Below are 13740 nucleotides of genomic sequence, written 5' to 3'. Positions count from 1 at the left end.
TGCACTCCATCCTGAGCGACAGAGCAAGACCTTGCCTTAAAAAAAAAAGTGAGCCAGGTTTGGTGGATCAGCCCGTAATCCCAGCGCTTTGGGAGGTTGAGGTGAGTGGAGCCCTGATCCTTAGGCTCGAGAGATCCTTGGGCATCAGGGTTCCAAGTAGTTGAAACCACAAACATGTAACACCATGCGGGGTTAATAGTTCGTGCTTTATGGTAGAGATGATTTGTCGGCTCAGGGGTCAGGATGATCGGAACCCAGTGGGCTGAGGCAATTCTGGCCGGGAGCATCCCATGCACGCCAGTTTGGAGGCCAAAGTGAGACTTCAACTCAAAAAAAAAAAAAAAAAAGTGTTAGCCTAATTCCCAAAGTTGACAAACTGCTATTTTGATCATCTCTTTAATAAAGAGGTGATAAGTTCCCAAAGTTGACAAACTGTTATTTTGATCATCTCTTCAATAAAGAGGTGATAAGTTTCTAGGTTAAGTCCTAGAGCTGGGAGTAGGTGGATATAGAGAAGGGGACAGGAATGAAAATAATATGCATTAAGTTCTAACACACGAAATGATTTATGCAATGAAAAATGAAACAAAAACAATACTAGAGATAAAAGAGCTGAAATAACAGTTTCTTCCTTATATTGAAAGTTGGTCGATTATCTGCATGTATACAGAAAAAGCATAAAAACAATTGACAGTCATAAAAGCACTGTTTAAAATTCATTACAAAAGATAATGGAGAAAAACATTAATCATTGCCTCTATGCAATGGTAAAATATTAAGAGTCAATTACAAAAAACATTTTTGGGTAATAAATATGAATCTAATTTCTTTGAAACTTTTATTTCTATTAACTTACAAAAACTTACAGCTCTTTTTTTTTTGAGTTGGTGTCTCACGCTGTTGCCCAGGCTGGAGTGCAGTGGCACACTCACAATCACCCCAGTATCGATCCTGCTGGGCTCTAGAGATCCTTCCACCTCAGACTTCCAAGTAGCTGGAACTACAGGTGCGTGCTACCATACCTGGCAATTTTTTTTGGTTTATTGTAGAGAAGAGGTCTCACCAAGTTGCCCAGGCTGTTTTCAAAACCATGGACTCAGGCAATCCTCTCACCTCGGTCTCCCAAAGTGCTGGGATTACAGTATAGCTCTTTTATAACTAACAATTTTTACAGCAAAGCATATTTTATTTTTCTCTAAGAAGAAAGTAGGTCTTGAGAAGGTATGCATTTCTAAAATAGTAATTTTTACAATTTAAAATGGTTGTAGCATATGAACAAATTCAAGTAAAGTTGTTATTAAATATATTTGGATTCATAAGTGATAATTCTGTGAAACTATGTTTTGATTCTTCCTCACTTCAAATGATAAGATTTGAAATTTCTGGTTATTTATGCTTGGCCTTCATTAGTATGAATAAACACTATACATTTTTAGGTTATTTATTCAGTCATAAAAAGGGTTTTACCTTATTGAAACATAATATTTATACATATTTATGATATTTTGTCATATGTATAAAATGATATTATGCTATTTTGTTATATGCATAAAATGTGTAATGACCAAGTTAGGGTATTTAGGATATCCATCACTTGGAATAGAGAATGCAGAAATAAATCTACCTATTTACAGCCAACTGATTTTCAACAAAGGCACCAAGAACATACATTGGGGAAAGGCGAACCTCTTCAATAAACAGTGCTGAAAAAATGGATTATCCATATGCAGAAGAATGAAACTAGACCTCCATCTCTCACCATATGCAAAAACCAACTTAAAATCTCAAAATGAATGAAAGATTTAAATGTTTTTATATCTATTCTTTTTGTTTCTATGAGAAGTGGTCTTGCTATGATGCCCAGATTGGACACCTGGGCTGGCTCCTGTGCTCAAGCGATCCGTCTGTCTCAGCCTCCTGAGTAGGTGGGACTACAGGTGGACTTCACAGTGCCTAGCTTTTTTTTTTTTTAAACACAGATACATCTATTGTGGTGGCACATGCCTGTAGTTTCAGCTATTTGGAGGCTGAGGCAAGAGGACTGCTTGAGCCCAGACGTTGGAGTCCAGCCTGGGCAATAATGAGGCCACATCTCAAACAAATAAGAAACAATTTTTTTAAAAGTTTAAAAAATGAAAAAGACGCTATGCTTTGTAATATGTAATGTATTAAGTTCTTTAGCAGAAAATGTTAATAGGCAAGAAGTATCAACACTCAAAAAACCGTAATGGTCAATAAAAAAGACAGTAATGAATGGAAATAAATATGTCAAACATAAATAGAATTATTTTCATTTAATTGAGATACTCTCTTGGAAAAAATGTACTAAAATCAGGTCCCATGAGTCAGATACATTTTTTTTCATTTATACCAACAGAGAATAGTAGAAAAATTAAACTTTCACCTACATACAAGTTCCAAGATCCCTTTTTCCTTCCTCCTAGTAAATACAATTTTATTTACAATAGCCTCAAAGGTTGCTTGATGGTCAGTCAATATACCTAAACTGACCAACATGACAGAAGACAGAGTGGGAGGATGGCACTGACTACAGAATACAAGAAACAAAATTTGCATTCTGGTCTGGTCCTATGTGGTCTTTGGACATACAACTATAATATCATATGTTCTACTTCAGAATAGATATCGAAATCTCTACAGTAAGTTGTGTAATATTAGAATAAACGATATGGTTACACTAATACCTGCTGAGATTCATTTCTTTGAAAGCAAAAGATTAACTGTTAGTTACTCTATTGATTTATTAACTCTTTTGCAATGTCTTCAAGCAATAGACTGTGCTGCAAAAGTGACTACCATATTTCTATAATAAAGAAAAAATTTAAACTTAATGGAACAAAACGAAAAATGAATTACAATGAAAGAAAAAAAACAACAAACGACTGTAGCAGATAACTTACCCATTCTCTAGCCTTCTATTAAAACTAGGCAGTTTGAGTCAAGTGAAAAATTATTAAATCCAGAATGGTGAAAGATTTATAAAGGCAATAATCCAATAAAAAAAGAAGTCTAAATACGAATTATGGATCTAAAGGAAATTTTGATATTATCTATTTTGTACTCATTTTACAGATTAGTAAACTGAGAGAGTAACTAATTTTCCCAACTCATGCAATAAGAGACATATTAATAGGTTAGGGTCATAAAACAATGAAAGCTTTATCTAAATTAATGCTCATTCTCAGGATGAATTTTTTAAAAAGACAGAGGAAAGTGCATTAAAGCAAATCAGAAGAGAGATCTAAATTCTATTACTAGGTCTGCTTCTGTGTAGTTTGGGGTTATTCACCTAGACTCTGGTTCATGGTTTTCTAATCTATAACCTGGGGACACAGGAGTGGTTGTATATTCATATGTGTATATCAGAATACTAAAGTTCATAAATGATTCATTCCAATAACTAATAACTACAAATCAAATTTAAAGTTTCAGCTAGAAATACAGCTAAATATACATACATAAATATAATAAAATTGATGAATTCTTGAAGAGCCATTAGAGAAGTCTTGTTTCTTAAACAAGAAACCAGAAAGCCCTTCTTTTTGAAAAAAAGGCTTATGCAACACTTTTCTTCACGTTTTCCAGAAAGTTCAATTGATTAAGAGCTAAGTAAGTATGGATGGCCAGGGAACTGAAGAAACTGACTTTTTACCTTAGGAATCTGCACATTTCTAAAGCTAAAACAATGCTTTTTGAGGATATTTACATCAAACTGAAATAACAAAATGAAAATTTTCAACAATGAAGACATACAGAATGAATGTGATTTAGAAAGCAGCATGTCAGCCAGGCACAGTGGCTCACACCTATAATCTCAGCACTTAGGGAGGTTGAGGTAAAAGGACTGCCTGATCTCATAGGTTAAAGGCCAGCCTGGGCAACATGGCGAGACCTTGTCTCTAAAATAAATAAAAAAAACTAGCCAGGCGTGGTGGCATAATCCTGTAGTTCCAGCTACTTGAAAGGCTGAAGTGGAAGGGTCACCTGAGCCCAGCAGGTTGAGGCTGCAATGGCCATGAGTGTGCCACTACACTCTACCCTGGGCGGCAGAGTGAGACTCCCAACTCAAAAAAAAAAAAAAAGTACAAAGCATTTCAAGCAAGCTTTTACATTGTCAGTTTACAAGTATTACCCAAGAATGGATAATACTTCAGAATAGATTTATTAACTTTTATGCAATGTCTCTAATAGACTGTGCTGCAAAAGTGACTACCATATTTCTATACTGGGCAAGTCAGTAAAAAACAGTGTATATAAGGTTGAGAAATGTACAATGTTTTTGTGATTGGCTTAAAAAAGGGATTAATATCATGCATAAGTTTAATGAGTCTTAAAAGACAATTTACTGAAATATTTTTATATTAAAAACTTTTCAGAGGTCTTACCTTTCCAGAATCTAGTATCTTCTGAAACTCTTCCATTGTATTAGCCACAACCATATGAGTCTTAAGGTCTTCAGAAGCCCTACCAAAAAAAAAAATTATGCAAGAAACATGATTTTTCTTCCAAATATGATAAAGTTTAAAAAGCACATAAGATAAGCAGAACTTAACAAAAGAATAATAACCTACAAATCAGAAGAACTCAATCTGAAACTCAACTCTGACACCTGCAGTGACTGTCAGTAAATTGCACTTACCTCATCACTGAACTATGTGAGCCTTAAATGTATGGGAAATTTGCCAAGCACACAAAGGGTGATCATAACTTTTGTAATTGCTGGTAAATCTCCATTGACCAACATTATTTTCCCGGCTATACCACTTATTACCTTTGGGAGTCTGGGCTATTTTTACAGCCTCGATGGTCTTAGTTTTCACTTCTACAAAATTGGATAAATACTTTAGTAAGTCTAACTGCCATACAGAATTGTTGTGATAATCAAATACAAAGGCATGAAAATGTTTTGAAAAGGAAAAACACATAAACATACATTATTCTAGATATTGTCACATACTGTATAATTCTTTTTAAAAACCTCAGGTTTAAGAAGTGCTAATAAATATTCTCTTGCCCATTCAAAGCCACACATTACATGAGGCCCACTCATGGATGATAATTAAGGAAGACATATTTGTTCTTTTCTGAATCTCAGGGATATGACCATGGAAATCTGTGCCAGCAACGTTTAGCTGTCCACCAAGTCTGTTTGCTCTACTTCCCCTTCCTGTGGCTTTTTTGTAGTGAGATGGACCCACATGACTAAGTTATAGTCAAAGAGATCTAAAGGGAGCAATATGTTACTTGCCAGGCTTAAGGTTTAAAAAGAACTGGGCATGGTGCCTGCACCTCTCCCACTTCCAACCAGCAATAGTCTGGAGATGACTGTGATCTAGTTGACCACCTAAATGATGATAGGCCCTGGGGGTGATGGCAGAGTCATTAAAAAGAAAATAATCTACGTCCCTAAATAACCAGAAAAGCAGAGCCATCCCAGACCTGCAAACACTGACCTCACACTGTTCCATTAAAAAATTGGGTAATTATTCTTTAAATGCTACAACTTTGGTCCTCTTTGTTTAATCAGCTGAGTCTACTTCATTCACACAGAACTTCTTAAATTACAAATAACTGTTCAAATATTTGATGTTATAAAACCAAAACAGCCTCATGTGGGCTAAATAATCTTAGAAACAGCATGAACTTTTGACAAGGTCCCTATCATCACATTCTTAATAAATTCATGGATTAAAGTAGCTTCTTCGTACTAGGTAAAACAAAGATCTAATTACAAACCAGTATAATTTGACAGCTTCTTAAATTATATGAAAGTAGTGCTACCTTAATCCAGTTTTTTCCCTTAAAAATATTCCATCTAGAACTTAAGTCTATTCAAAGGACCTACATTTTATACAGTTGTTGCAATGTATAAGATAAAAAAGTGAAATCAAAACTTAATGGTACGATAAGCTCATGTTAAGTGAAAAGTTACAATACGAATTCATGTGTGCACCCATGTATTAACTACGCACACCCGTATTTGCCCATTTCACAACTTTTCTAGAGTATGTGTATATAATAAAAAAAAATTATAGAAACAAAACAAAAATTACTGCCAAAAGTAACCTAAATACAAACAACTTACTTACCTTCACATGTAAAAAATAGAGAACTTGGATATAACTGAGGAGAAAGTTTTATTGAATTTCGTCTGTAAAAATGTCACCTTTCTGTAAATAAATTCATCTAGCAAATATTTACTGAGTGTCCACCCATAATATTCTAATTTTTGTATTACCAAAGAAAATAAGAAATAAATAAATAAGAAAAACCCTGTCTTCAAAAAGCTTATAGAAATGGAAGCAAGCTGGGCGGGGTGGCTCACACGTGTAATTCCAACACTTTGGGAGGTGGAGGCAAGAGTATTTTCTGAGCTCAGGGGTTTGAGACCAGCCTGGGCAACATGGCAAGACCTCGTTTCTACGATAAATCAAAAAATTAGCTGGGCACAGTGGTGTTCGCCTGTGGTTCCAGCTACTTGGAAGGCTGAGGCAGAAGGATTGCCTGAGCCCAGCAGGTGGAGGCTGTGGTGGCCACAAGGGTGCCACTGCACTCTAGCCTAGGCGACAGAGTGAGACTCTAACTCAAAAAGAAAACTGAAAAAGTAGGGCAACCCTTTGGGTCCCCTTCCACTGTAGGAGCTTTTCTGTCCTCTCAATAGATTCTGCTTTCTCAAAAAAAAAAAAAAAAGAACAAAAAAAGAAATGCAAGCAACCTAAAGAAAATAATGTGTATAAAACTTTTTTATTTATAATAAAAATAAATTTACTTCTCATGGGAAAAAGATACACCTTTGTCTAATACGCTAATAAATTTACGGAAAAAAAATGCCATTGAAAGAACTGCACTTATCCAACAGAGATGTGCACCTGAATCATACAGAGAGCATCTCCAAGAGCATCACAGCTCACCAGAACTTATCTTAAGACTAATAAATCAGAATATCCAGGTGTAAGGCTCAGGTATGCTTCTGTTCTCAAGGATCCAAGGTGATTATGAAGAGAATCCCTGGAACAGAACCACTGCACTAAATGCACTGCTTAAATGTGAACAGTAAGGACAAGTAGCTTCCTAATGTTTCATCTCTAGCAATGTTAATTGTTCTTAGTCCAGATGAACTTCAAATGCATTACATCATTTGTAGGTCAATCACATTCCTAAAATAGCCCCTCAAGATACTTATTATCAGCACCATTTTAGGGCAAGAAAACCCAGAGACACAAAATCACTTGTCTAAAAACACACAAGCACCAAAGCCAAGCCTAACATTAGCTCATTCCTTCCAATGCAAAACTTATCGAGGCCTAATGTGAGTTATGCACAAGGTATTATAGAAGATAAAGGAATAAGGGCCAGGTGCAGTGGTTCATGCCTATACTCCCAGGACTCTGGGAGAATGAGGCAGGAGGATTACTTGAGCCCAAGATCAGCCTGGGCAATGCAGCAAGACCTCATCTCAACAAAAAATTTAAAAAAAAAAATTAGCTGGGCCTGGTGGCATGCAATTGTAGTCCCAACTACTACTAAGGAGGCTGAGGTGGGAGGAACGCCTGAACCCAGGAGGTTGAGGGTGTAGTGAGCTATATTTGTCCCATGTCACTCCTATCTGGGTGACAGAGTGAGACCTCAAATAAAACAGACAAGAAAACCAGGACTAAATAAGCTTCAAGTGCAACCCTCCTCAACAAGGAGGCTCTCAGCCTTGACTACATTATAATCACCTGGGGAGGTTTTTAACGTATAGGTACCGGCCCTCTCTAGACCAATTAAATCAGTATCTCTGGAAAGGCAATGGTATTTATTAAAGCTCCCAGGTGCTGCCAATGTGTTCCCAGCAGATGAGAGTCAATAGTTTAATCCTTTACATTTATATCCCATAAAAGCCTGGATCCAAAGTTAATACAAATTAGTCCAGGGGACAGACAGTCCACTGCTGCAAACCAAGTAGGGAGCAGAAGAATCTTAGAAAAATAATCATAATGCAAGTCAAATACCCAGAGAGTGGCAAATTGAGTAACAAGAGAGTTGAGAAAGAAAGATTACTTCCAGCTGGGGTAACCCAAACATTCTTTGGTACAGATCTCAAAGGTTGGGTAGGATTTGAAGACAAGAGACATAAGCAGTTATAAAAAATACCTTGTGAAAAGGGTAACATGGATGTCTTCCAAAATAGCCTGAAGTTTAATCTCGGCCTCATTTTCAGTCACTGTCAGTTTTTCTCCAGTATCCCGTCTGACAGCTACAAACTGAAAGCTCTTCATATCACGTGGCCCAACTTCAAGTCTAATTGGAACTCCCTATAAGCAAAAAAAAAAAAAAAAAAAAAAAAAGGCAGTTAAAATGATACATGCATGTCTACAGCTGAATACACAGACTTATATCATGGCCTTATCTACTATAATTTATATGATCCCAAGAAGCAAAGCCATAACCAAATAAGAAAAAAGCATGTAATATTTCTAAGATACTACATAAACCTATTCTAATAAGAAGGCACGAACCTAAGAGAAAAATCTACCACCCTAGTGGTTCTGAGCTAAGGAACTTTATGGAAAACATAAAAGGACAATTGTCTAGATCAGTATTTCCAACTATTCTCACAAAATAGCACACAGAGAAAATTCTACTTGTGTAGCATGTGGAGGTAAACAGAATATACTTCTTGAAGCTAAAACCACCCAAAGCCACTGAGGGGATCAGTATTTTGACACATTCTTGACTCATTCACAGTAAAATACTGTTCTTTGAGAAAAGCCTCACTCTGTATACTCTATCTTTAGCATGCAATAAGAAAGTACAGATTCTGGGGCCTCACCTCCAGAGCCTTTTATTAGAGTAGGTTGAGGATAAGGCCTGAGAATTTATATTCTAACAAGTTCCCAAAACAATGCTAACACTGCTGGTACCAGGACTACATTACGAAGTACTCTCCTATACCCTTTGTTTTTTTGCAAAGGAACTTAACATAACAAGTTTAAGACTTGTGAATGTTCAATCCTTGTGAATGCATATCTCCATGAGGTTTGGATTAAAACCCTTAAGGTTTAAGGAGAGACCTTATTTTAAGAGCACAAAATTTTACTTGATAAACAGTAGGTTTCAAATAATTTTTCTAAGTAAATAATCCTCTGAAACTAATTTACAATTTCATATTATAAGTTAGATGCTTCTACATACAATTTAGTTGCTGGGTGGTACCCCAAATCAAAGCCAGAGAAAAAATCTAAAATGTTCCTCTAGAAATCCTGATTTACCTCTAGAGAAGACTTATTTTACAAAATGAGATAAAAAACACTATGGAACAAACTGTTGTATGCTAAATAAATCCATGATGCTATTGTTTTCACTTATTCATCCAATGCATTACACTGGATGCATTAAATGTATTTATAAGATACAGTGCTAAGTGCCATGAGATTTAAAAGATGAATAAGAAATAGGTCCTGTCCTCAAGAAGTTTCATGCCTTGTACGGTAAGCAAGGTATGTATACAAACAATAAAAATCAATACAGAAAGTCAGAGTGAGACTTCCTCAGCTGTTTGGGAGAACGAAAGTTATGAAAAGGCAAAAAGTAGTGAGTAAATTACTCATTAAAATTAAAGAACATTCTATAAATAACTGGCCTATATATTTTTAAATACCTATGTCATTCATGACAAGGAAAGTCTGGGGAACTATTCCTGCTGAAACTAAAAAGGAAAAAGTCAACTAAATGCAATGGAGCTGGAACCTATATTGAAAAGCAAAAAGCCAATGGTATCCCAGAGTAGGGAGTCAGAACCTGAGTCAGGTGAGAGGGCATCTAAGAACAGATTGGCAGAGTGACAAAGCCCACATGGGATGAGTTCATTCTCACAGAGGGAGGAGGAAGTGGCAATGAGAGATTGATAGAATATAGGGTGAATAATCAAATAAATAAGTAAATATATTAAGGATAATTGGAGCTAGGTTTTTCATTGTCAGAAAAAGGAATTACAAACACGTAATGGGAAAAAAACTAGAATGGGTTCTGTGATTTTTTAAAAAAATTGTTTGTTTTTTCTGAGTCAGGATCTTACTCTGTCACCCAGTCTGTAGTACAGTAGCACAATCACAGCTCACCTCGGCCTCAACCTCCCTCCTGGGCTCAGGCAATCCTTAGCCTCAGCCTCTCAAGTAGCTGGGACTACAGGCATGCACCACCACGCTCAGCTATTTAAAAAAAAATTTTTTTTTTTAAAGAAATTAGGTCTTATTATGTTTTTCAGTCTGGTCTCTTACTCCTGGGCTCAAGCAGTCCTACCTCAGCCTCCAGAGCTTCTGGGACTGTGAGTGTACACCATCATGCCGGCTTTTTTTTTTTTTTTGTAGAGATGAGATCTTGCTATATTACCCAGGCTGCTCTCGAACTCTAGGCTCAAGCAATCCTCCTGTCTCAGCCTCCCCAAAGTATTAGAATTAGAGAAGTGAGGTACTGTGCCCAACAGTTTGTAATTCATGGTTTTCAAAATACTTAAACACATACAGAAATATGCCTGTACACGTGCACAAATATCTGCAGGTGTGAATGAATGTCTATACATACATATACATTGTCATTCCATCCACTGAGAAGCCTTGGAAGAAGTGATAGCTCTAAAGCAATGTATACACCCAGCACTACATACCATTCTCCACTAAAAAGAACCACAGCATCTTAGAGACGGCTAATTCCAGGGCTAGCGTAGGGAAAGTACAAGACAAGCTATAAGATCTTGTGCCAAGAAGCAAGAAAGTGCTCAGAGAATGACGAGTAATGCCAAAAGGACATAAAAGTCAGCTTAAGGGATCCTACTAGTCAAATTGGAGACACTTTGAGCATCAAAACAAATCATGACAATAATACATTATAACACACTGAATAATACCAGAAACTATAGATCCATAAAAATATAAATTGATCAATTAATAAAAAGGCTATAAGATATGCCGTGTCAAGATTACAACAATCAAAGAAAAATCGAGAAAATATTATACCAGAGTAAGAGACTAAAGAGACTAACAACTATATGCAACATAATTCTGAACTACATCCTTTTGCTAGTCAGACAGTTCTCGAATTCTGAATGGGGTTCCAGAATTAGATGGTAGTGACGCATCACTGTTAACATATTGACTTTGTTGGTTTTTTTTTTTTTTTTTTTTTTAGTTGGAGTCTCACTCTGTCACCCAGACTGGAGTGCAGTAGCACACTCCCAGCCACCGCAGCCTCAACCTGCTGGGCTCCGGCGACGCCCAGCTAATTTTTTATTTATTGTAGAGATGAGGTCTCGCCAAGTTGCTGAGGCAGGTCTCGAACCCGCGGGCTCAGGCAATCCACTCACCTCAGTCTCCCAAAGCGCGGGATTACAGGCTAAGCCACCGAGCCCGGTGACTTTTTTGGTTTTTGTGAGGTGATGGAGACTGTGTTAGTATCTTATTTACAAAAAGTTAGACAGAAAAAATGAATTCTTTGTACTGTTAGTTTGTGACTGTTTCATGATGAAAATAATTTTACAACCCAGGTAGAAGAAATAGCACAAGGGAAGACACAGAGGTAGAAAAACAGACTGTATGTGAAGAAGAAAGAAAAACGCAAATGCAAGGGGACAATGAAAAGGAAAAGTTGGAAAGGCAATCTAAAGTCAAATCTAAAGTCAGACTCTTGCTCTGTCGCCCAGGCTGGAGTGCAGTGCACGCTTACAGCCACTGTAGCTTTGACCAGTTGGGTTCAGGTAATCCCTCAGTCTCAGCCTTCCAAGTAGCTGGAACTACAGGCACATGCCACCAAACCCAGCTAATTTTTTTTTTTCAACTGTAGAGATGAGATCTTGCCAATTGTCCAGACTGGTCTCAAACCCCTAGGTTCAGGCAATCCTCTCACCTTCACCTCATAAAGTGTTGAGATTACAGGCATGAAACACTGCCCCAGTTAAGTAATTTTTTTTTTGATAGTTTTTTCTAAGTAACTAGTTATGAACTTAATCATAAAGGACTTGTGTTTTGTTTTTCTTTTCAGCAGCAACACAAAATTACCTTAATTCTTCAACACAGTAAAAAGAAAAGTAGCTAATTCACTCACATTACTTCTCCCTTACTATTTTCATAATACAGGAAAGGGCACTGAAGAAAAATTACGGGTGTTGCTGGGTTCTGGTCTTGCACCCAAACCATATTATATCCCTTTATTATATTAATATGTGAATGAGACTCACACTACACATATACATCACTCACTCTCTACAAAGTTAATCACTATCAAACTAGTATAAATCTAGATCTTCCAGGAGTTTTCTCAGGAATTCCTGACTAAATGGAACTAAAATGGTATTTCAAAGTACGATCAGTATTTTCTACGAGACAGTGAAACTCTCTTCCTCAATGTTCTTTACCTTTAGGTATCAAATTTAAAACTAAGGTGATTTTCTTTTCCTGAAAAATGTAGAGGAAGCTGCAGCAACCCAACTCATACTAAGAATACCTCCGCGTATAGGCTCACCATCAGGGTAGTAAAAAGAAGAACAACAGAGACAAAGCCAAGTCAGTCATAGGATGAGGAGTGGATAAAAGAAGAAAGGGAAAAGGAGGAATTCGGGAGCCTGGACAACTTTTTCCTTTTAATTCAGGTAGCAGCAAGCAGTAAGTTTCTCCTTTAACATTTGGTGCCCCAGAAAAGTGCCAGAGAAGCTGCTGCTGGCATTACACAATAGCTGTTTTTTAGTAAGTAAAAAATACTGCAATTAAAGAAGAAATTACACAAAGAAAATATTCATTTTTAAATTCTTCATTAAAGGTAGGAGAGAATGTAAAGGAGCAAGAGTATTACATAAAAGGGATATTAATATAATTACTATTCTTCAGTACAAAGGATTTACCTCAGGGGCCATTTAAAACAAATAAGATGATAAATATGTGCAACTTTGGGAACCCTAGATATATTAATACTGAATAATCCTAATATTGCTGAACTTCTATACTTGAAAGCTTGGAGCTGCAATCTCAGTACATTCTCCCACTCCATACCCCATATAATGTGGGTTTATATTCTTTTTTTTTTAAGTGAGAAAGAAGGATTTATCGAGGACAGAAAAGTTCCCATAGTGGGAGGGGGACATGAGGGGGTTGCCCGGGTTTATATTCTTGACTCCTAATTTCTAGATCCATAAGATTACTGTTTTAGCGTAAGAAAAAAGGTTAAACTCTAGATTTATAAAGTAAAAGTGAAAGTACAGATGATCTATTAATGACAATTTACAATAAATAAAAGTTACAATAAAAACTACGAACCAAAATTTAGACTGACTTCATATATATAAAATTTTTAAAAATCAACAAACTGGTATGAAACAATGTGGTAAGAAAGATCAAGCACAAAATTAATTTTGGATGTTTTTACTTAATTAGGTATAACAATGACAGCTAGGTGATATACATGCACCATTACTCTGATGATCTTAACTGTTTAAGTAACATATTATATGGATTCCTGTCATTAACATTTTAGTATACTAGCCAGATGAGGATTATTAATCATAAATCAGGATTCCAAGATCATTTTTATCCTAATATAATAAAAATAAGCTTCTGCATAAACCATTTTAAATTTAGCAAATATATAAATTTGAGGTATTACTATAACAAAGCTATAAACTGTGCCGGTGAACAACATATAATTTAAGTGAAAAACTTACAACTATTAAAATAAAGAAAGAAATGAAAA

The 13740-nt window shown here is 36.1% G+C and overlaps 1 protein-coding gene across 5 annotated transcripts in view; it reads right to left on the bottom strand.

Moving 5' to 3' along the window:
• Positions 1-13740, bottom strand: part of EPRS (glutamyl-prolyl-tRNA synthetase) — an 87991-nt gene that overhangs the window by 2394 nt on the left and 71857 nt on the right. For all 5 annotated transcript variants that reach the window (XM_008055308.1, XM_021711022.1, XM_021711024.1 and 2 more), the window contains 2 exons: positions 8158-8318; positions 4407-4485 (listed from right to left, as the gene is read on the bottom strand). In XM_008055308.1, coding sequence (XP_008053499.1) covers positions 4407-4485; positions 8158-8318 — 240 coding nt within the window. The remainder of the gene's footprint in view (positions 1-4406; positions 4486-8157; positions 8319-13740) is intronic.

The sequence above is a fragment of the Carlito syrichta genome, unplaced genomic scaffold (genome assembly GCF_000164805.1).
Source record: "Carlito syrichta isolate Samal-C Ts95f unplaced genomic scaffold, Tarsius_syrichta-2.0.1 Scaffold301817, whole genome shotgun sequence".
NCBI classification, from domain to species: Eukaryota; Metazoa; Chordata; class Mammalia; order Primates; family Tarsiidae; genus Carlito; species Carlito syrichta.
This window is presented reverse-complemented; position numbering and strand designations above follow the sequence as displayed.